Consider the following 23785-nt stretch of genomic DNA (forward strand, 5'->3'; position numbering starts at 1 on the left):
GTAATGTAAATTAACAGGTTAGTAGATCTCCACCTAGTTTTATGCCCATGAAATTTCATGGAGTGGGTTTAGCTGGTGTCCCAAGGGGAGTGAAATGTACAGTAAAATGATACTGCTCTAGTTATTTTCAAGAGCAGAGCTAACAATCTGAAATGCCATGAAGAGTAGAGCTGAGAGGTAGAATTGGGCATATTCATGTGCTGAATAAAACCAAAATTGTGAACAATCAGAACAGTGTGGAGAGCCAACATGAATATTAAAATCTAATTCTAAAATTAAAATGGAGCTTATACATTTATATTTAATATTGATTGTATTAAATTAGACAGCTGTGGCCCTGACCTGCTTCTGATCTTCATTTCTAAATACCTGTTGACACTTTGCTATACCCAGCTTAATCAACTTCAGAAACACCAAATCCATTCATTTTGTGTGGCTTAGTGGTGAAATTTTACAATCACATCTTCGCAATAATGATTTATTATCACTGGATAATAGATTGCACACTCATATTCAATGTTAGAATTTCTAAACATAAGAATATTGAATAATTTGCAAGTTACATAAGCCAGTTACTCATAAATAATTGATCAGAGATTGATCTGGATCAATTATGAAAATCGTCTCATCCAGCCATTTCTCAAAAGAACCATCTCGACCATCTCCTAATTTATAATTAGAATTAATTCTACTTAATATAGAAGTTTGTCCTTTCCTTACTAATGAGATATGTTAATTCTTCCTTGGTATACCCTGAGTGAAATATTTATTGGATATATGAACCATTTCCCTTCCATCATCTTAAAAATTTCCATTATTCTCCCATCAATTATTTATTTATTCATTTATTGTTAATTTTGATTGTAAAATGCTAAAAAGCTTTTGTTATGTATTTTAGTTTCCATTTTTCTATCTCTTGCATGGCATTTCTAATAAATATTTTTACATTTCTTAACATTACTGTATACATCTCTTCTTTAACGATATCTTGTTCAATATTAATTATTTCATAAAATGATTTTCTTCTCCTTTTATTTTTCTTATTTAACTAATTAAACTAACTAGGCCACTGTATTCTAGAGTTAGGTTTATTTCCTTAAACATACATTTGTTTAAGCAGAACTGTTTCCATTCACTCTCTTCTTATTCCATATCCACCATATCTGACTATAGTTAAACAGGCTTTTGTAAGACTTTCTTTAGATCTTATTCCTTCATAACATTATTCCTTTACAGTCTACTGTTATGATTTGCCAAACTATTGATTTGGATTTTACAAATGAAGTTTCAAAGTATGCTTTAAAGAATACCATGTTTACATTTCCCATTTCCCTAAAGGGTCTTTCGGTTCTGTTTTTCTCACTTGTATTTTAAATATTGTATGTCACAATAAACATTCACTCTTGTAGGTGATCTATGCACTACCTATGAAAACATGCCGTGTATCTTTTTTTGTTCTTCATTTTATAATGATACAGTAAGTCTGCAGTTGACAATAACAAGTTGTTTGATGGAATGTAAATTGATATCAGTTAAGTTAAAGGTGTGCTGTAATGCCCGGAAGACACATTAGTCATGATATGATACTCCATTATGGAATTCCAGAAATGCATGCTAACTGGAATTGATTGGTAGTAAATAATATAATCCAGTACATTTTTAGGATGGTATTAATATATTGGGTCAGCCTCTTTCTATCTCAGCCTATGCTATTAAAGTAACACCTGAAATGTTTAATGACTGCTTTTTAGGGTAATGCATTTTTAAGGTAATGCATTCTATAACATGTATTTGGAATTTGAAAATACCTCGTTTTCAGGACTCAGGACTCAAGTTTCGAACAATTCACATTAATACGTCAAGCACTATTTATATAAACACTTTAAATACTATTATTGTTGTTATGTTAATGTTGTTCATGTACAGTACAGCTTTCACCCTTTTCTGTTTCTGTGTGTGTTTGTACTGTAGATATTCCTGCCTTTAAACAGGTTGTTGTAAGACCAAGAATACTTTTTTTTAGTTACATCTAAAGTTAAACATCTAGTTACATCTAAACATCATTAAACATCTTTAGTTATGTTTAAAGTATAGTTAAACAGGCTTTTGTAAGACTAAAAGAAACATTAAGCTGATCAAAATGTCCTCTGTAGCTTTAGACCAATTTCGAATCTGATTTGTTTTGTAGAAAACATTCTAGAGTCATCTCTCAGTTAAAAAAGACACTCAATTTTTAAAAAATTTCAAACTCAGACATACAGTACAAATGGTGGTTTCCAGTATGTGCAGTTCTTATGTCAGTTCTCTGTTGGAGCCTCTGTATAGGTTACCTGTATAATATAGAGTAGATTTCATAAACTTATTGTCAACTTGCAAAGCTTTACATAACTTTGCCGAACTATGTTTGAGGGACTTTCTGTAACATTATTACCTGTGTGCGATGTGTTTGGACTGTGGGAGGAACCTGGAGCACCTGGCGAAAACCTATGCAAACACAGGAAGAACATTTAAACTCCACACAGAGACACCTCAGGGCTTGAATTGAACCCAAGGTCACGTTTTCTAAAATCCCACTAAAGACTTAATTTTATAGACCTTCTAAGTAATTATTGTTTATTTTTTCTGATTTTTTATTTTGTTTGATGTATTCTTGTACAGCAAAATACGATGCACGGCATAAAACACTGCTTTCGTAATAAAATATGTTTAATTTATAATCCTTTGCCACAATTTAGACACATGTCTTTAGATATTATCTCAGAGTGAAGCTTTCATCTCTGAATTCTGGTGTCCATTAGTGATCAGTAACCATAGCTAAAAACCACCTGTAGTTTTTAGAATAGAACTGGAATTTATTTTGTTAATTCTTTTTTTAATCTACTATACATGTGTCCAGTTGGGTATTTTTAATTTTAAAGAGAAGAGAGGCCTTCTGTTAAATACAGGAGAAGAACCATCCCTTTTGAGATAAAACCTGCTTAAAAAGGATCCTGTTCCATTTAATAATTTGTATCACGTGAGCGTACCTCCAGTGACACAAATGTGCTAGCTGCTTACTGTGTGGGACAGGGCTAATTCCTAAGGTTACATGACCTGCTTGTTTTGCTTAATCTCTACTAATCTTCTGTGCTAGTTCCTTCCTAGTGCTGGAATATTGCAGACAGTTTGCAGTCTCAAGAGGAATGTCCTTTTTTTAGAAATATATCCATACTGTAGCTATGTTGTTTTTTTAATCATGTATCAGCTAATTTGCATTCTTGTACTTGTTTGTTGTTTTAATGTGGTCCTTTCTTTTTGCCCATCTCAGTGTACATGTATATACCACGGCAGAAGCGATGGAACTGGAACTAGGTATATTTTTTCATTTTATGTTTTTAAACTACTGTATATGTACAGTAGCTAAACTTCCTTTAGTTTAGTAGGTCGGATTGAAATAAACCCAGCAATAATCTGGACTATAGAATATTGAGATATACCTATCCTTTTCGGTATGACTAGTTTTCTGTTAGTTGATGGAAGCTTGTTTAGTTGTTCTAAAAGGTTTATTATGACAGCAGATATAAAAGCACCAACAGTTTATATTTCAGGTCGAAATAGCAGCATTTGCCTAACAAAGCATTTTTAAACCTTTCTTTTTGAAAGAAAAACGTTTAGGTTTTTAGGAGATTCAAAATGCATACATGAGGAGAGGATTGGAAAGAGATATCAAAGATAAAAATGGATATTAATTTGTATATTTTAAATAATTACGTTTGCCTCTTTAATCCACTGAATGTAGCCCTCAATCATTTTGTAACTGATTTGTACTTATCATGGAGTAGTACACATATTATACTGTCTTTGCTTTGATTAATACTGTAGATATAAGGATGCATTTCTGATTTTACTCTAATCTTTTATACTGAATTGGAACTTTCAGTAGAAAAAGGTTTCTTTTTAAAAATATTTATACATTAAAAAAGCTCAAGTAGTACTTCTTTGTGTGTATATGTATATATTATACAATGTTTTTATTTCAGATGAACCAGACTGCTTCAGATGTTTTGCAGTTAACAGACAGTAAGACTTAAATGAAGGACTACTGATATTGTTCAACAGAAACCCTTTATTAGTGGGAAAGATTTTTCCCAAAATACACCATATACACAACATACGTGTCTTCAATTAATTCAACTCAATGAGCCTAAAGATTTTTTTTATTTGGCTCATATTAGTATGTAAAAATTCAGAGAATACAATTAAAAAATTGAAAGATGAGGCTGTTGTCCATGATGAAAATAGAGGAGTCTGGGTGTGAATGATAGCTTTGATTGCTGGAAAACACTTACAGTATGCATTTATATCAGGGAACATGAGTATTGAAGATGAGAATTGCACAAAAACATCTGAAAAACTCAACTAGAAGTGTCAATGTACCTAACAAGATCCTCATTAAATCTTTGTTTCTTTCTCAAAATTTGTTTGAACATAAAATGTGTGGTTGAAAAATCTAAAATTATTTTTAAATGAATTGCTTCAACATGTACTTACTGCACTTACTGTAAATAACTTTCTCCCTCATAATTTATATTTTACTTCATGCCGTATAATGACATTCAAGAATCAAATGTTTTATAAGTTTTGGATTAACCTGCTTGGTTAAGAGGTAGCCTTCTGTCCATAAGACAAGGAGGCTCGACTCCTCCATTCAGAGAAAGGAGTTTACCAAGGGCTGCAAAGCTGGAGATGGGGTGGAGGCTGGAGGAATTTGAAAAAATGTAAGAAGAGTGTGCAAGAGTTATATATATATGTCGTAAATGATTGTGCTGTAATTTAAAACAGCTGCGTGAGATTGGCTAGCCTCTCTCCATCCCTCCCTAACTTCTGTTAAGTAATTCCATCAAAGGGTAACACTGTCTTTCAAAGCTTGGTCTTCAAGTACAGACTGTTCTGCTTTTTGTGCATTTAAAAAACTCTCTTGATTCTACAAAAACAAGAATTTCTCTATGATTTTGCCCCTTTGAAAGTTTAGAATAACTTGAGTAAGGGGTAACATTTTCTCTGGGACAAATCCTTCTGGTAATGTTACATTCTAGAGAAATAAAACATTCTTCTGTTTTCCTTAACAGATCTGTGTTGTGTAATGACCCAGATATGTCCGACATCCCTGCCAATGTTCCAGTGGACACTGTTAAACTCCGCATTGAAAAAACAGTGATCCGTAGGATTCCTACTGAAGCATTCTACTACCTCGTGGACTTGAAATATTTGTGGGTGACTTACAATTCCATCTCAACTATAGATTCAAGTAGCTTTTACAACCTAAAACTCCTCCATGAACTCCGGCTGGATGGAAATCAGATTTCCACTTTTCCCTGGGAGTCCCTGCAAGAAATGCCGAATCTCCGAACTCTGGATTTGCACAACAACAGGCTGTCCACTATTCCAGCTGATGCAGCCCAGTACCTTTGGAACATAACTTATTTAGACATTTCCAGCAATAAACTGACCACGTTGCCATCGGATTTAATAGACATCTGGCCTCCCTTTTCTGGTGCCAAAAGTGCCAGCACACCTCAACGAGTGATACTAGGTATGTGAGAAGTTAAGATTTAAAAAAAAGACACTATTTCACTAGATTTAACTTGTGGTTATGTTATACCATACAGTATATCATGTGGTAAAATTAATATCATTTAGCTCATTTTTGCATTATAATAATAATAAAATATTAAGCATATGATAGACTGTACAGTATATAGAGTTAAATATTTTTTTAAGCAGTCATTTTTGGCTAGAATTAGGGTCCCTATGTGGTATTGTTAGGGAAAAGATTAATTGAATTGTGGTCCTTCTGGATCACAAGTCAAAAACATCTTAGTTCTGATGAAAATATAAAAAAGATCTTCATTACAGTAATACTTTTTTAATAAATCACAGGAATTGAATGTTTCCTTGCACTCCCTCCAAAAGCTAGATGGTACACAATATATGTCCATACAGTATAGTTTTATATGTCAAGTTTTGAAGTGTTTCGAAAATTATTAATGTAAGTCAGGGCTAAGTACAGCAAACACTATAAAAATGGTTAGCACTTTTAAGGAATAGCATGATCTATTTAAATATCTGATATTCTGTAGGTCTTACGATAGCTAGCTTGTGTTCACAAGAAAGAGCAGACAGAATCATTGCTTTTAAATTGCATTGTTCTAGATTAGTACAAGGTTAAGCTCAGCTCTTGGCTCTTCCATGCAACAGAACACAGCACAAAAAAGAGAACAGGCTCCTTCCCAGACATCCACCCAAAACTTCTAACCAGTATGTCCCAGGTCACTCTTCACACTTTGTCAAAGTGTCTGTAAGGGGTCGCAGGTGTGCTAACAGTAGTATGAAATCAGGAGCAGTAATTAGAAAGACTTAAGACAGTTCACACACAGCTTGAACCCCCATCATACAGTAGATGTCCAGTGGAGCTCAAAATCTGGTCCTATCTCCTTTCCTTTCTCAGGGGTTCATTAATGGTCATTACAATATCAGTTTACTGATGTTATTCTAAAAGATGTTGTTTAAGCATGTTCGTCCTTCTGGGAAAAGGTTAGGATCTGGTCTGGAAGCAAACCAATCACACATTCCCTGCAAATCCAATTCATTAACACACTTTCTGATTTTCCCAATTTCATTAATTATCAGACTTCAGACCTTTGAGATAATTGTGTCTCATGGTACCATATAAAATAAAATAAATATCATATATAAAACAAAAAATATATAAAAACAAGACTTAGTACTATTAGCGTCCATAATGAAAAGCTACAGTTTGAGGTGTTACCTTCCAGTAGAGTTTGCTGTTGTTAAAGTCTCAGCAACCTATAAACAGAAAGGTTTTGGTAAGCCAGAAATTTACAGAACCAAATACTGGTATTAAAATGGCATCTAAATCAAAGCACCCTGAACAACATGATGCTCTCTGTTTGCATATTTAGTTTGAAATTTATTTTTTGAATGGCATAGTGTCACCTTCTGGCCTTCCTACACTACTTCCAGCAACCGAGACATAAGTAGGACATGACAACATCCTAATAAGAGTGGATCAGAATTACATTATGTGTGTAGTTTAATCAAAAAAAGCAAAACTAAATGGTAATACTTGTGGAATGAGCTGGTATTGGATCTATAGGAAAGATCAAAGAAAAATAAATAGTTTCCTAGAGACCACGGTACCTTAAAGGGAGCTAGTGAAAATCTGCAAAATATTGTTCACGTGGAATAACAGCACACAACAGTTATACTAAGTCCATTTAAAATGTTAATGGAGAGTTTTAGTTATAGGGCCAACCTCCTGGCCCTAAAATGAGGAGGCTGGGTCCCCCATGCAGAGTGAGGAGTGACCCAGGGACAGCTTTTCTTTGGACTGTGGGAGGAAACTGGAGCACTCAGAGGAAAACCATTTGAACACAGGGAGAACATACAAACTCCAGGAACTGAACTCAGTGCCCCAGTGCACTAATTACTGCATCACAGTGCTGCTCAAAATATTTATCCTGTTTATTTACAGTATGAGGGATTGGATGCACCACTCAACAGGTTTCAGTAACAACTGGTGACTAGATTAGAACTGGAAGTCAAAATGACTTTCCTGCGCTAGACATCAGAATAAGCTGGTTAGTCATTTCTGCTTCAGTGCATGGATGTATTTGCCAAATAACTTTGGTAATGGTTACTCAATTGACATTCCTGTCACACATCACACATAACTGAAGATCCTTTTTTTCTGAATCTGAAGAGAAGATAATAATAAAGAACTGGATCACCCAGGTGAGCTGTGATCACAAATCTAAACAAAACAGTGATTTAGTGGGGGGGCTGCGTCACTTCACATACAGTACACAAAGATTTTAGGTACGTAAATTAAAAAAATCTCTTGGATCTGTCTAGTGTGTACAACAAGAAAGTAATTTCAGAAAAAGCTAGCACATCAGCACCAAATAATCATTAACAGTATTTTCCTTGATTTTAAAAACTCACACATATACTGTCTCCTACAGTATATATCTTGTCGATATAGTGCAAGAGCCCACCAGTCACTGAAAGGACAGTAATTCAAGCTGCAGACCTTGACCTGTACCATGGTTATAAGTAATTGAATAAACAGTGATTCTCCTAGCCTGTATCATCAGCGATTCTGTCCTATTCATTCAGTGCTTGAGTTACATGAAACTACTATCCCTCTGGGACAATTTATGTTTTTTTATGTATTGTATTGAATATGTTATGTATTCAGTGTTGCCCATAGTAAGTCTTTAACAATAATACAACAATAGTTCAAATTCAAATCTTATAGCCTTGACATTATTACTGTTTGAGTAACCTGCATCTCACTGCTATATGAAACCTATACATGCACCACAACTCAAGATACAGCTTCTCACAACATGCACTAAAATGTTAGTAATCACTTGGGAAAAATACTGGTGAAGTTCTACAATTTTAACAGAGTTAGGAATGCCCCATTATTTATGGGTCAATATAATTTCTGAAATTATTATTTATTTCTTTGATTGTGGAGGTTTTAACTGCAAGTTTGTATTTTATGTCTTGTTTATGGTCTTTTCGCCATGCAGGAACCCTGCTGTAAATTGGGAAGGCCTGTAAATGCTTCTTTTGTACCATAGCAGTGCAAAATTGAGTTGTTGTTGCTGGGAGATGAGGTCGAGGTTCAAAGTGCTTCAGTAACCATCAACACTTCCATTCACCATCCTCCTTATATACACTATGTATATTGCATTTGTAACACTTGGTAACCACAGCTGTAGCTTGACTCTTTATTGAAGTAGTGTGTAGTGTGTGTCCACTACACACCATTAGCAAGAATAGCAAGACTAACAACAGTTATTTGTAAAGAACCCACAGACTGTAAGTGTCCTTTGTAAGTTATGTCTATTTGCATTGTGCATGGTCAAGTTTATTGACCTGACTTACCACAAGATGGAGCTGTGCTGCTCCAATGCTGAGTACCTGCTTGTGCAAGAGATGGTGTTATGCTTTCATGCTGCAGTCCTACTGTATCTCCTTGGTTGAGTTTCTACAATCTGTGTCATGTTTGGTGTAAAAGGTATTGAGTCCTTACCTTTGAAAATATATCATCAACTGACAATTTAAATACAAATACTGTTAACCAGATATTTTTACAGGTTCTCTATCTCAAGGTTTTAGATCTGTCATAATACAATCATTGGTACTGACATAGAGATGTCATGTATAGAGCACAACAAGATGGAGAAATCAGTACTGATGTATATACAAGCAAGGGATCAATCAGTGGCAGTGGCAATCAGTACCCCTCTGTGGCAGATCATATAATTGCATATTTAACTACACAGATTCCTCCAAATTGAGATTCCCTCTCTAATATGAAAACTCATTATCTTAGATTGGACTGCATTAATACTAGGCTTACTGTTCACATTTTGCTTTCAAAGCGGCCTCAATCCAATTATAGTGGAGCTTTATCAAAAGTAAGATCGAGATCGTAAAAGTAAAGCTTGCCACCTGTTTCCTGGCAAGGAACATCTGCTTCAGCAAATCAACAGATATAGACTTTTCTCTCCTACATGACTGGAATTAATATTTTAATTCAGTCTTCATGTACAATGAGAAATGTCTCTGTCCTTTAGTTGAAGACAGTACCTGTGATTTTAATTAACAATTTTAATTAACAGTTTAAAATAAAAAGTGCATTTAAAAAAAAACTCCAGAGGTAGTTGTGTGGTTTATCAAGAAAACGATCAATTTAGAGATTGTCTGAAGAGGAATCTGAAGGTGTCCTCCACATAAATATACAGTAAAGTGGTTAAAAAATGATTCAAATGATACAGTAAACTTACAACCAGCAACATTTTTGTTAGTGTACGTACAGTATACAATCACCCATAAATAGTATTCACACCTATTTCATATATAGTAGTGGATATATTTAGTAATGGAATGCAACTCAGCAAATTAATTTAGTCTAAAATAGAACCGAAAGTAGTCTAAAACCAAAAATGTATGACCATACTTTCTTCTCTAGTAAGGAATGAAAGCCTTACCATATCTAGTGCCTTCTGGTTTTTGCTCTAACTTGACTTAGCAATTAAAAAAATCATTAAAAAATAACCTAATCCTTTCTTAGATGTATACAGTACAAAGCATCTGTACAGTTGATAACTAAAAAAAATCACTTAATTAAAAGTACAGTTCCCTCTAAACCACCTCAGGGTGTGGTTAGGAATATTATAATCATGAAGTTATAGATGCAGTCATTCAAAATGCGCGGTAAAACTGCTCAAATTATCTGCAGAATTGCACGGAATACCACAGTATTTGATTGGCTGGCCAAAATGACCAACAGGTGGCACTTGTGGTGCATTGGTTGTTAGTGAAATGATTGCTTCATTTAATCTCTTTACTGTGCATGCTTAAATCCGCTTAATATGCAGTTACAGTAGGTATATACAGATCCAGCCATTCAAAATGAGCAAGGTATAAAGCATAAAAATTATTATTGTACTTACTGTACAGGGTAATAGGCAATGGACTGTCATGTACTGCACTGCACCCAGACGGTTCAAAGCCCAATCAGAGAATTACTTTGTTTCTTTCATAGCCGAATATATAAAAATAGTCCACTATTATAGCTTGTTGTTGTCTATGGTGTGAGTGTGTGTATCTGGATGAATTATTATAAGTGATGGTTCGTGATTTAGGTTTTCATTACGGAATTCTTTAAGTTAAAGTAGGGAAAAGGGTTATATTTACACGTTGTGAATGGCCTCTTCTTATATTTGTAAAAACATTCCAATTTAAATGCAAGAATATATTATTAATAATATTGGAATTAATTCAGGTTCTTGGGCTTGTGCTCTCACTGCTCCTGGTTCATCCTTCACCACATGGTGTGTGAACACAGGTCTCCTGCATTGCTCAACAGAGGTTTTGCAGGCTGAGCTACACAAGACCTTCAACAACCCAAGCAGCCAACATCCCTGTTATGCGCAGGGGAGTAGCTGGCTGTACTGTCACCACGCTGCAACTGGCTTGTACCATCTGTATGCCAGCCGTTCGTTACAATATTAATAATGAATGACCATGGACGAGCTGTAAACTGAAGAGTTAGAGAAGACGCGTTGAGTCTGGTCTTTTTAGCTTGGAATTTAACCTTTACAGCGATCCTTTTGACTATATTTTTTACATAGCCGGATGAGTAAAAATAGATTGGATTAATAACGAGTAAGAAAAGATATTTCACACATACTTTCAAACCATACGGGTTTGGAACAGCAGGAGGCGGGACCCGGCTGTGGGGAGGGGCAGTATTTTGATTTTCCTGCACGAACCGTATTCACTACAATATTATAATGAGTCCCTGAGGAATATCATTCAAATTTCAGAATTATAAAAAATAAACCTTTGTTGAGTTTGCACGAGAGACAAAAGTTATTGCTTGCAAAGTAGCAGATTTTGTCAAACAGCTAATTTTGATTGAAGAATTTAAAATCTGTCTGCACTGCAGCTTTATTTAATTGAGAAGAAAGTCATCTTGCTCTTACTAAATCAGAGTTTGTGTTAACACACCACACCCATATATATATTATAACCATTTTATTGGTTTTAAAATCATGCAATGTCTGTTTTAGGCAGACACATTATTGTTTCTTATTTTGGATTTTCTTTAAAATTGTGTCATTTGTTCACAAAGTTATTGACATCTGAAACATTGTGTCTCATAAATAGGTATTTTAATAACGCTGGTAAGCCAGGTTGGACAACCTGCAATGGCGGCCGTATGCGTTACACTCTCCCCATCTTAATTTGCCATCCTTTAGCAAAGGGCTATCCCATCCTGCTCCTTACACCAATGTAGTGCTCTCGGGTTCATGTGGGGTATGTGCCCTCACCACTGTCACCTAAGGTCAGACCCCACCGCTGGGGACTCAAACCCAGGCCTCCGGTGTCACTCAACAGGGACCCAGCCAGCTGAGGGGAAATCTCCCATCAGCCTTACAGCTGCGGTTCCTGCTATTCACAGGGAAGGGCGGTGACTGGTAAAAGTAACTATACTTTTACAACTGTATAATCTTCTTGCACTGTACAGCTCAGGTGGTTAAAGTTCAGCCTAAGAAAGTGGTTGAAGCATATGATTCAATTGCTTTCACTACACCAGTGGTTCCCCACATCAACAGGGACCACTGTTTCTGCTGGTCTAACTGTTTTTCTGCCCTCAGTCCTTGGTTTCAAAATCCTCTTGTTAACATGCATTATTTCCAATTCTGACTAAATAGCTCTTAATAAGTGATAAATCAATTAATGATGAACAGGTATAGTTGATAATACTGTACCAGATAAGTCCCAAGTACCTCTGTTTAATTCCAACTGGTTATAATTCAGTTAGCAAATCAATGGCAGTCTGGAAACTCACTAATTAGAACAGAGTTAATTCCTATTCCAAAGCTTATTCAACTTGTTGAGTGTTAACTTGAAAAGGCATCAAACAGAAATGAATTAGCCAGTGAATAAGACCTGGGGTGGAACACAAATGAGTAGACACAGTTGTAGAACTGAGAACTGAGAACCACTACTCTACACAATGACTCTACACAATGACCAAATGACCTTGTACGGAGCACAAAGGAAAGAGTTTTACTCTGGGGCTCAAAATCTTTTGAAAATAACAATGTGTGTTTTGTCCTCCAGGTTTGCAAGACAATCCATGGTTCTGTGACTGCAGAATCTCCAAAGTGATTGAGCTCTCCAAGACATTCGAAACATCTGTCGTGCTTCTTGATCCACTTCTCATCTGTAGTGGGCCTGAGAACCTGTCTGGAGTTCTGTTCCAGAGAGCTGAGCTGGAACAGTGCCTCAAGCCTTCTGTGATGACCTCAGCTACCAAGATTACCTCACCCCTAGGGAGTAATGTTCTTCTGCGCTGTGATGCCACAGGTTATCCCACGCCAGTTTTAACATGGACCAGATCTGATGACTCACCACTTAACAATACAGGTAATTTGAAGGAGGGTGAATATTATAATAAAGTTTTTTGTTATGTGTTCCTTAGGAGTGGGAGTATCAACCCTTGCACAAATTTCACTACAGACACCCTGAGTCTAAAGTAATCAGAGAGGAATGTTATCTTTAATGTATTTCTTGTCTTTCGATATGGTTAATAATGCTGTATCTAAAACAAAGTTGCAAGATTCTGAAAAATTGGAATATACAGTATGATGAGCTGCTGCAAGTGTTTGAGAAACATGTCTGTTGTTCCTTTCATTTATTTTTCATCTTGACGTGGTTCTTTATAGACAGTGAATTTCCTATTAGGAAGTCAGGTTGCATTTAAAATAGGCTGCTATCTGTCACTTTTAAATGTAAAAGCCTGGCTTTAAAACAGATAACATTTATTTAAACAGCAGCAATATTATAAAAAAAATAACTTTGGAATGATTTCTTTCCTAACTATAAAACGTTACACAACTTAAAATGTTCAAACTAAAATTAAATATTTTGTGTCATAAAATATATTAATATCAGATATCAGATAAATTTGCTAGATTTACTGTATTTACAGAGGAGGACATAAACATTACAACATCTACCAGAATTTTTTTGTTTGCTAAGAGATGGAAATACAGTATCCAGCCTGGATATAATTTGCTCACAGAGCACAGCACATGCTTTAAAAATGAGCAGAGCAATTACTGAATTATTGAACAGTAGAAGCAATGTGGTGTTGCATAATTGTATGAACTTCAAAACCCCAATGCTGCTTATATAGCACACATAGATACAAGTTTCTTTGTAAGGAAAACTAAATTAATCACTTTTTAACTTGCAGTAAATGCAGTAAAAAGCAATGTTTAAAAGCAACTTAAAATACAGAAATTGTAACAGATTTACAGTAGTGTATCATGCAATTCTATTCTAAAATATAAAGATTCACTCACTTAAATTATGGAGAGGAAAGTTAACAAGGAAAAATCCATCACAAGTAGGTTTAATAAAATTCCACTGTCTACAATTTACCTAACTTATTTTTTTGGGATGCACAGAGATGTCAGGATTGACACTGAAGTTATCCAAGCCTGTATATTTGTAGAAACAGCAATTTTGATATGAATTGTTCACCAGCTATACACTTCAAAGAGGACCTAAAAGGAAAAAATAACAAATTTCTCAAACATGCATGAAAACCTAATTATTGTGAGACAATACCCTATCTTTGTCTGTGAGATGACCAACACTTTAACTGTATGAAAAGCAAAATAAACTGGGATGTAAGTTTCTTGTGTAGTACCTCTCACTGCAATAAGTCTGCTACAAAAGCATTTTTGAAAAGTTTTAGAAATTAAGACATTTTCTTAATTCTTCAACAAGGCGACCTTTATTTCCTGGAGTGTGAGTCATTCAAGACTTGCTTCAATCTGCAGTCAATTCATATGCTGGTCTGGTTCTGACCCAGATGAGCACCTGTGAGATGATTAGGATGAATGTGTACATTAACATCCACAAACACCATGTAATTTGGCAGCTGCTTTGTAGACACAAATGCCTGTGGAGAAGATACTGTAATAGTACACACATTAGGAACTCAACACTTACTTTCTACAGGTACAGTACCTGACTTAAAAAATAAATGCCTTCCAACATTCAACTTTGTGTGCTCATCCAGTCCAGTCTTAACTGAGCAATGCTCAAAACTAAAATGTGGAAATTTGCCAAGACGTCATGGAAATGTTCTAAACTATGTTTATATACAGTATTTCTTAATCTGGGTTTACAGTTAAATTACTTATCACTAATATCTCTGGCTGTCAGAGTGGTACCATAATTTTGTGAGCCAGTGTAACTTACACCAAACTGTAGTCACACATGAAATTTTTGTGAAACATCTGGGTGACAGGTGGTGCACAAAAGGATTAGGTTGGAAATTCTCAAGTTTCCTGACATATAGTACACTTCAGCTTGAACATACAGTGCATACAAAATCCTGAATCCTTTTTCAGAAAATATTTTTCCTTTCTTAATATCACACAGTATAGTGGCATTTCTATGCTTTCTTTTTTCTCATAAATTGAACAGCTCAGAGTAATATAATGGGTTTTAGTGAGTGCATTGAATTTGCTTGATCATTATATATTTTTATGAAACAGACATGGTTTTGTGGTCACTGATCTACACAAATTATTCTTAAATGTCAGAATGGCTTAGAAGTTCTGGAATTTTTACATGTAATTTATAAGAAAACATAGACATGTCTTGATTTGATATTATTCACCCCCTTTGCTATGATACGTCATTGAGTCCAGGTGCATCTAGATTTCTTGAGAGATCAGTCTAAAACTTGATTGGAATCTTCCTGTGGTCAGTGCAAATGGCTGACTTGATTTCAGAAGTAATACACTTGTCTATAAAAGGTCTCTCAGCTGAGAGTGTTGTAGTGACAGTGGTCATAATGACAATATTTGCAATTATTCCAGGAGATGAAAACATTTTGAAGACACTGTATCATATGACAAGTTTTAAATGTCAAGTCTTAATAGCATTATTTTATGTTATTTATGTTATTATTTTATGTATTGCAAAGTTTTCCAATGTATTATATTTTTTGTCATAATACTTTAAATATAAAAATGAAGATATTTGACTTAGACTTAAATTTAACTTTCTTAGGACTACTGTATTATTCTTGTACCTCCTATGTTTTTGGAGTCATTGAGTGCCCTGCTTGAATAATTGTGACAAAATTTGTTTAATCCTTAGCATGCTGCCGACAAGTAGATAGGTCCTCAAAGTCTGAGAAACTTCCAAGAACATTAAACAACTGTAAGTAAATCTTTTAATGTTTATAATTAGCTCTTAGAAAGAGTAAGCAAGTGGGTAATATACTGTACTGACCAGATTTAACAATATGGCAAATAATTTTGAGGGCGCAGTAAATGTACTGCAGCATCAAACAGGCTACTTATCTCCTATAATTTATTTACATTCATGTAGGAAATTGTTGTCACAGCAGATGCCATTGGTATTGGACAAGTCTTTGTTAGTATTCAGCTGAGATGTAGAGGCTGTTTTTTTTAAAAACAGTACAGTTTCTGTGTAACATGGAATTAAAAAGGTTCAGAAGGAATGTTACTATCTCCAACTTTCTCTGGAGCAATCTTCAACTTTTGAGAGGCAGGTACAGACTCAAAAGTCCTAATTAAGGTTTAAAGTTGAGTCCATGACAGCTTAGCCAAAATGAAAGCCAGCAGATACGGGGTGTGTAAACATCAGAACTGGCAAAGCCTGCACTAACATTAGTAGCAACAGATAAGTCTATTGTCAATAATACTACAATGGTTTACTTAATATTTTGTAAATTTAAGACTTTTAAATGTAAGAAGTTACAAAAAATGTAATACTATCAATCAGCTATCTTAGCACAAGGTTTAGACTATATACAGTAGATTGGTATTGCTTAAAAAGTGTTTTCATTTAAGGGGTGGCAAGGGTCTTCTGAGTACAATAGTCTGCATTCCAGTTCTTCTTCCTTGTTTTACTGATGCTATACATCATAGGGTGATTGACATTAAGATACAGCACAAAGTCAGGCAACTCCAGTCCTTCAGTGCCAAGCGTTTTTCAATTAACATCTGATTAATATCTGTGGAAAATGGCTGATTTGATTGTTTAATCACTGCATTGAACTTTATTAGTTCTTAATTGAGTGAAGCAAGTGAAAACAGGAGTGAAAACTAACCCTAATGTAGAGTACTGTATTTTGTATTCTTGCAAGATTATCCAGTTTAATTTGTATAGGATTCTACTTACAGTATATATCACGTCAGTAGACAAATCATTTATTTTTTCAGATTTTCTGAGAATAGCTTTGATTACCAATATATTGCCTTTAGTGGATATTGAAATAGGCTTGCCAAAAAAAAAGAATATCACAGTAAATTTGATTGGTATGTATTGAAAGCTGGCCAGTGTGTACAGTACTACTCTTTTGCTTGAAACCCAGAAAAAGGTCAAGTAGGACAGAGGTATGCAGCACTAACCCTTGGGTGCAAGGTTCCTGCTCTTTTAAAGTTGGTTTTCAATGTGGTTAAAGGGGAACTGCAATGGTATTGGTACATTTTGGGGTGATAATTGAGTGCACACCAAATCACAATGAAATTACAAAGTACACATTATTATGTAAAACCTATAATTTGCATCACAAAATAGACGCAGTGCCATACTGCCATCATTGTCTGCAATTCAGGCAAAAAAACGTCCAGTGGGTTGAACCAGCCCCGTTACATTGTAAAAAAGCAGGCTTGTGAATACAGTACATCTCTTTAGTCATAAAACCATATTTAAGGCACATCTTAACTTGCAGTAGATCTTAAATATAATTAGAAAAGGATCACTTAAATCATTAAGATTGATATTTTTCTATTTTTCTATCAAGCACTGATATCACCCTCTCACTGCATTCTCTTTTCATTAGTTGTTTTTTTATAATAATAATTGCTTACACTTATATAGCGCTTTTCTGGACACTCCCCTCAAAGTGCTTAACAGGTAATGGGGACTCCCCTCCACCACCACGAATGTGCAGCATCCACCTGGATGATGTGACGGCAGCCATAGTGCGCCAGAAAGCTCACCACACATCAGCTATCAGTGGGGAGGAGAGCAGAGTAATGAAGCCAATTCATAGATGGGGATTATTAGAAGGCCATAATTGGTAAGGGACAATGGCAAATTTGGCCAGGACGCTGGGGTTACACCCCTACTCTTTTCGAGAAACGTCCTGGGATTTTTAATGACCACAGAGAGTCAGGACCTCGGCTTTACGTCTCATCCGAAGGACGGAATGGGCAAAAATGATGGGAGTGGTACTTGGTTTGAGCAGAAATTTTGGTTCCATATCTAAAATGAAAATATATTTTATTTTAGATTATGAACTGTCAGGCTTCATAATTTTGTAAACTCCAGAATTTACAGAAACTTTCAATACACTTGTCCAATCTCAAACTGACAATATTTGAAAACCAATCTATTTCTGTAGCAATAGAGCATATGCTTTAGACCGAGTGAATTTTGATACTGTATTAATTTAAATATAATGGTATGAAACCGACACGTGCAAGGAGACATTTTTTTAGATACTTTATCTAGAGTGCCTATTTTCATTAGCGGAATTGAATTGAATTCAACATATCGACATCGAGAAGGTTTTGTGTCACGCCTGACATCCCCCCCTAGAGGGTGCTCCACTGCTCCCATTATCGTCCTTGTGATTGTTAAGCTCCCCAGGTGTACCCTCTTAGGTTTATTATTTAAAGGCTAGCTCCTCCAGTCCTCAGGGCTCATCATTAGAGTAAAGATGTCACGAGGCCCGTCTAGCACCAGGGTACCCTACTGTATGTCCGTCTTCTGACGGTATAGGCCTCATCCCCAACACCTCCCGCTTCCTGAACCCGGCGTCTGGAGGATCTTGCCCCATCACCCTTGGACCTCCATGTTTTGACTGTTCGTGTTTTCCCCCTTCCCGGGGCTTTTAACCTTGTCGTGTCTCAGGATGGATTACTTGCTGCTGGACTCCCGAACTGTGCCCTGACATGCCTTTGGACCTGTTTGGATTTGGATGCCATTCTTTGTCTTCCCTGTTCACTGTCTCATGGACTGTCACTATTATTTTGTGCAATATTAAACCCCTGTGTGTTTCCTTTTACCACGCTTCCTGTTTCCTCCAGCTCTTACCGCATCGCATAGGGTCTACTACAAGACCTGACACAGATCTCAGTCCTTGTTCATGACATTTTGCTGACGAATACTACTTACCTATACTTATTTGTAAATAGTTTAGCTTTCTGCTGCTCAATTAGTGTGTCAACACGATGATCTGCACAGCCACATACTTGACAGTGAGACATCATTTAAAATACAGTACATACATGTGCTGAGAAAGCCAAAAAATATATAAACATTGTTTGGAGACCTGCATACAGGTACTGTACTAGTGAGCAGGAAGGCCCATTGCGAGACTAGCTGTTTGATACAACATGGCAACCACAGAGTACTTTCACAAAGTTCACGATTTTGTGCTTAATTGTGCTTAATATATCGTCTATGAATTAATTTTGTTACCTAGATTTCATACCTGGTCTCATACCTGTAGGCAGCCGATCTGTTGTCTTACTCATTTAATCAATTTAACAGAATCATTCAGATCTCAGATAGAGTGAAAACAAGGAACAAATGCAGCAATCAAGGACTATCATTGCCTTCCCCTTGTATAAAGATCCTGAGAATGCTTTCCAAGTTGCTGCTCTGTCATATTCCTCACAGAAGAAAGTGGTCTCCGAATTCTTCATCAAAAAGAAAAATCTGCAAAAACTTTAGTGAGAAAGATTTGCAAATATAACTGTATTCAAACTATTGTTATTGCTGGACAAATCTTCCTTTTCATTAAGCATCTTGATACCTTATTTTTCTTTAAAGAGTTTCATTATATGAAAAGGATTTTGTTGAGGATTAAGTAAGTTTAGTTCTGTAAAGTCATTTAGATAGGAGTTGGTTGCCTTGGTATATAGCTGTGCAAACACAACATTAAAGTTAAAAATAAGACTAAAAAATCGCTACACATGCTTAAATCTTACTGTAAAGTAAATCTGACCATCCAATTTTACTGTATTGCTGTTGAGTGTGGTAGCATCTTTTGTTTCTCCTTTTGCAACAAGGGGATTGTATTCGCTTTTTTATCCACTGTTCTATTTCTAAGTATTTAAACTAGAATTCTTAGATCCACTCATTAAGCTTGCCAAAAACTATACCACAAGCAAATAAGGAGTTCACAGAGTATCACAATCGCTAAATGAAGAAACATATTGTAAATGGTTATCCTAGGTATCTTTATATAAATGACCCTTTGCAAACTGGTTATTTCTGACAACAATGTCTGTAAGTATGTCCAGGAACTTAATGTGTAAAGAATATGAAAGCAGTATCAAAACTGAAGTTCTCTTTATACCTGATGCAAATTGACAAAAACGTGATGTCTTAGAATTGGAAATAACCAAAATCTTCATTAAATGTACATTCATTTGCACCTTTATCATAACATGTAGGCTGTGTTGTCTTGGTATAAAACATATGTGACCCACAAACATTTTTTGGGAATAACAAGTTAAATTTTACAGAGGTAAGCCAAGAATGGTTTTTGAAACCATCTTGCCTTTTGAACATTTTGGTTTTACAACTTTAGATAGTTTCCTATCTGATAAGATTGTTTAATTAATTCCTAAATATCCTTGTATAATATGATAAGGTATTAAGTGCCTATTAAAAAGAACAAATGCATTGTGTGTAGTTATACTGTCTTTGACATAGCTAAGCACTTTGCAACCAAAAACTGCCAGAATGAGGAAGCAAAGCAAAAGTGTCAAAAATGACCGGATGTCATAGTACATGATCAGATACAGTGCCTAAAGAACGTCTAAACATCCTATCTATAGTAACACGTTTTGTGGCCTAATTGTTATGCTGGTCAATGGGGCGAGCTAGCATTGACATGACAACTGATTACGTGTACATCACCATACAACCTATCTTCCAGCGCCAGCTGCCACAGAAACAAATTGACAGGAGATCCAGACCACCTGGAAAGACCACCTGGAAATGATTCATGACCACTCCCATTTCAAGTGGTTCAGAAAACGAAACTTTGAATCTCACAGAGCTTGGGCTCTGTCATAGAGTTTTGTCTCTGAGCTCCTTGAGGATTATTTCGTGTCCCCAGCTTCATTGGAATACAGACTTCTGCTTTGCTTGTGACTTGCTCCTGGATCTCTCCTGAGCTTGATATGCTTCCCTGCTTACTTGGCTTGGACGAAGTTTGTTTCCCTATGATTTCGACTTAAATTCTCCTCTGTGTCTTCCTGGTTTTGACCCTCACTTCACTGGACACAGACTCTTAAAAAAATCTAAAAAAATTCCCCCTTTGCTTTAGCTTGTGATCCACATTCTTACTCCCTTGCCTGCTCGACCATGATCTCGGACTATGTTTTCCTCCAGGTTTCCTATCCCGCCATAGCAGGCTGTCTGTCTGCACACATTACTGTGCTTCCCTAGGTCCTGAGCTGGCTACAGCTGCTCACCGCTTGTGTTCACAGTGCAGCTGCCTGCGCAGTTCCCTGTCTCAGCTACCTCTTGCCCAGCGTTGTCCCACCCAACGCCTCAGGATCCGCTACTAGACCCACCTCAGCGCTTCAGCACCACCCACCCGCCTGAAATCGAGACACGTTAAATCAGAATTGAATTGACCTTTATTTACACATTGTAACGCACAGCCTCCAAGTGAGAAAACAAATGCTCAATCATTCCGAAAAGTGCAGTCAACTCATAACTTAGATGTGGTTAGGGATTTTGAGAAGCATGTACAGTAAGCCAAATTTGTGTATAGTTGAATTTTAACCAATAACCCTTACAAAAACCTATACAAAACTCTTACAGTAATTCAAGATATTAAGTATATTAAGTAAAAACAGTAAATCAAAGTAAATTAGACAACTGTATAAGCTTATGAACTAGCTCTTGCAGGTGTGCTTGACAACGTTTTTCAGGGAATAAAGCATTTTTTCAGTATGTTTTTATTGTCCAGAAAGAGACAGAAAGGGCTTTAAGGCTTTGATCCTGTACTGTAAAAAAGGGGCTGCTTAATTGGTGTAACTTAATTGTTCCCTGTATGTCTTTTGATGGACTGGTATCCCATCCATGGTGTATTCTGCCTTGCATCCACTGTCTGCTGTGTTTCTCTGGGATGCTCAAATCTGTATTCAACTAAGTGGTTATTGGAAATGGACAGAGGAATTGACAGAAGAATGCAAATTGAGGCCTGGAAAACATTTAGATTCTCTATAAATAAAATATTGTAATATAAAATTCAATATTAACTTTTCTCATAAAACCTTATGGATCAAGTTTCAATATAAGCCTGTAAACTTGTGTTCAAATCAATTTTTTTTATCGAAATTAATTTGAAATACAAAAATAAAGATATCATCAGATTGCTGTTTATTATACTAATTATTATATTAAATGATTAGACAGCTGATTGATCCAAAAATCTCTGATTATCTTATCATTTGTTGAGATGGATATACAGTATACTCTTGCTACAAAACTATGAAAACATTGAGTGCTATATTCAAGATTGGAGCAGCTTTTTCTCAACTTTATTATAATCTCATAGTGGGACACATAATCTTTCAGGATGCTGATGTAAGTGTTGAAATTTTAAAGTTTAGTTTAAATGAGCTGACTGTTTAAACAAACAAGTAAAGGTTTATTCCATGCTGCAAAGAGAAGAAAAGAAACCCAACATTTCGGCTGTGGAGCATTCTTCAGGTGTCTTCTGTTTTCAGCATGGAATAAACCTTTATTTGTTCCTTTGCAGCCTACGCATGCTGACGTAGCTACCTACTTGGACTGTTTAAAATTTGGATTGTATAATATTACATTTTAACTGCTTAACATGGAGCACTGTAGACTTGTAGATGCTGAAAATGTTTTTACAGTATACTGTATGTCTAGGTGCAGAAAATCCAAAACTTAAAAGTAAACCAGAATAGAAAATGATTATTCATAAGCTTCTATTTTTGTCTCCCACAGTTGTCCAGGAGTCCCCAGGGGAGGGGATCCGGTGGTCCATTATAAGCTTAAATGGAATTTTATACAGAGATGCGGGTGAATACCGCTGCAAAGCTAAAAACCTAGCTGGGATGGCAGAGGCGTCCATCACTCTGACAGTGGTAGGAGTGGTCACAACAACGGTGTCTCCATTGAAATTCCCAAAGAAACCAAGCGATGAGCAAAGTCCCACCAACCAGACCCAGACAGAACCTGTTATGGTCACGACCATTGCTTTGACAACCCCGTTTTCTACAACCCCTGCTCCCACAATGCAGAGCACTACACCAAGAAAGAAGTTACAACCAAACAGTCAGCAGAAGTTACTCCAGGGAGGGGAAGTGACTGGGAAGGGCCAGCTGGTGAATAATAATAATAGAACGCCACAGCAGGAGGAGAAAAAACAAAGAACGGGAAGTAATCCAGTGAACACAACATCCAGTGCTCTCCGGAAACTTGCAGTCAAAAATGTACAAGTTGTAGATCAAAGCACAGAGAGCGCAATACTGACTTGGAAGGCAGATGAGGCCCAAAGAGATCTTCCTGTGAAAGTGATTTATTCACCATTCGGAGAAAAGGAGAAACAATCAGTTAGTACCGAACTGGGGAAAAGTCAAATCATCCTGGATGGATTGAGACCTAATACAAAATACATGGCTTGCTTTATACCTAAGGGGAATCCACCGCAGAAGGACCAATGTGTCACATTTTCCACATTGGAGACTGTCAATGTGGATGGTCAGGATCAGTTGCTTATAATTGTGAGCAGCATTGCGTGTGCTGTGGCATTACCTCTTATAATCCTGCTGCTCTACAAGGTTTTGAAGCTCTACTGTAAAAAAGGGCCTCCTCCTGGGGGTGAAGACCCTTCCAAGGAAATGTATGTGAAGTTTGAGACCTTGTCTCTAAAACAGAGAACCATGGGTCCAAGCACAGACCTGTGGACACGCAGGCACACAGCAGAATCTGAAAGAATGCTCCTTTGCTCTAGGTCAAGCATTGATTCCCAAATGACTTTCAAAAGTGATAGTTCCAGATCAGAATACCTGTGCTAGGTTCTGTCACTGATGCAAATGGATGAGAAACATATAAGGAAAAATGTCGAAAAAAG

At 36.1% G+C, this 23785-nt stretch overlaps 1 protein-coding gene across 2 annotated transcripts; it reads left to right on the forward strand.

Annotated features, from left to right (window-relative positions):
- The first annotated feature begins 3235 nt into the window (after positions 1–3235).
- Positions 3236–23729, forward strand: lrit3b (leucine-rich repeat, immunoglobulin-like and transmembrane domains 3b). 2 transcript variants are annotated; one of them, XM_088921727.1, is made up of 5 exons: positions 3236–3351; positions 5109–5572; positions 12712–13017; positions 15775–15837; positions 22657–23729. In XM_088921727.1, the coding sequence occupies exons 1-5, from the start codon at positions 3236–3238 to the stop codon at positions 23727–23729; spliced, it is 2022 nt and encodes a 673-aa protein (XP_088777853.1). The 2 variants fall into 2 exon arrangements, with proteins under 2 accessions (XP_088777853.1, XP_088777862.1); XM_088921736.1 differs by lacking the exon at positions 15775–15837.
- The last annotated feature ends 56 nt before the right edge of the window (positions 23730–23785 follow it).

Source organism: Atractosteus spatula, chromosome 1, assembly GCF_055471065.1.
Source record: "Atractosteus spatula isolate fAtrSpa1 chromosome 1, fAtrSpa1.hap1, whole genome shotgun sequence".
In the NCBI taxonomy this organism is placed as follows: Eukaryota; Metazoa; Chordata; class Actinopteri; order Semionotiformes; family Lepisosteidae; genus Atractosteus; species Atractosteus spatula.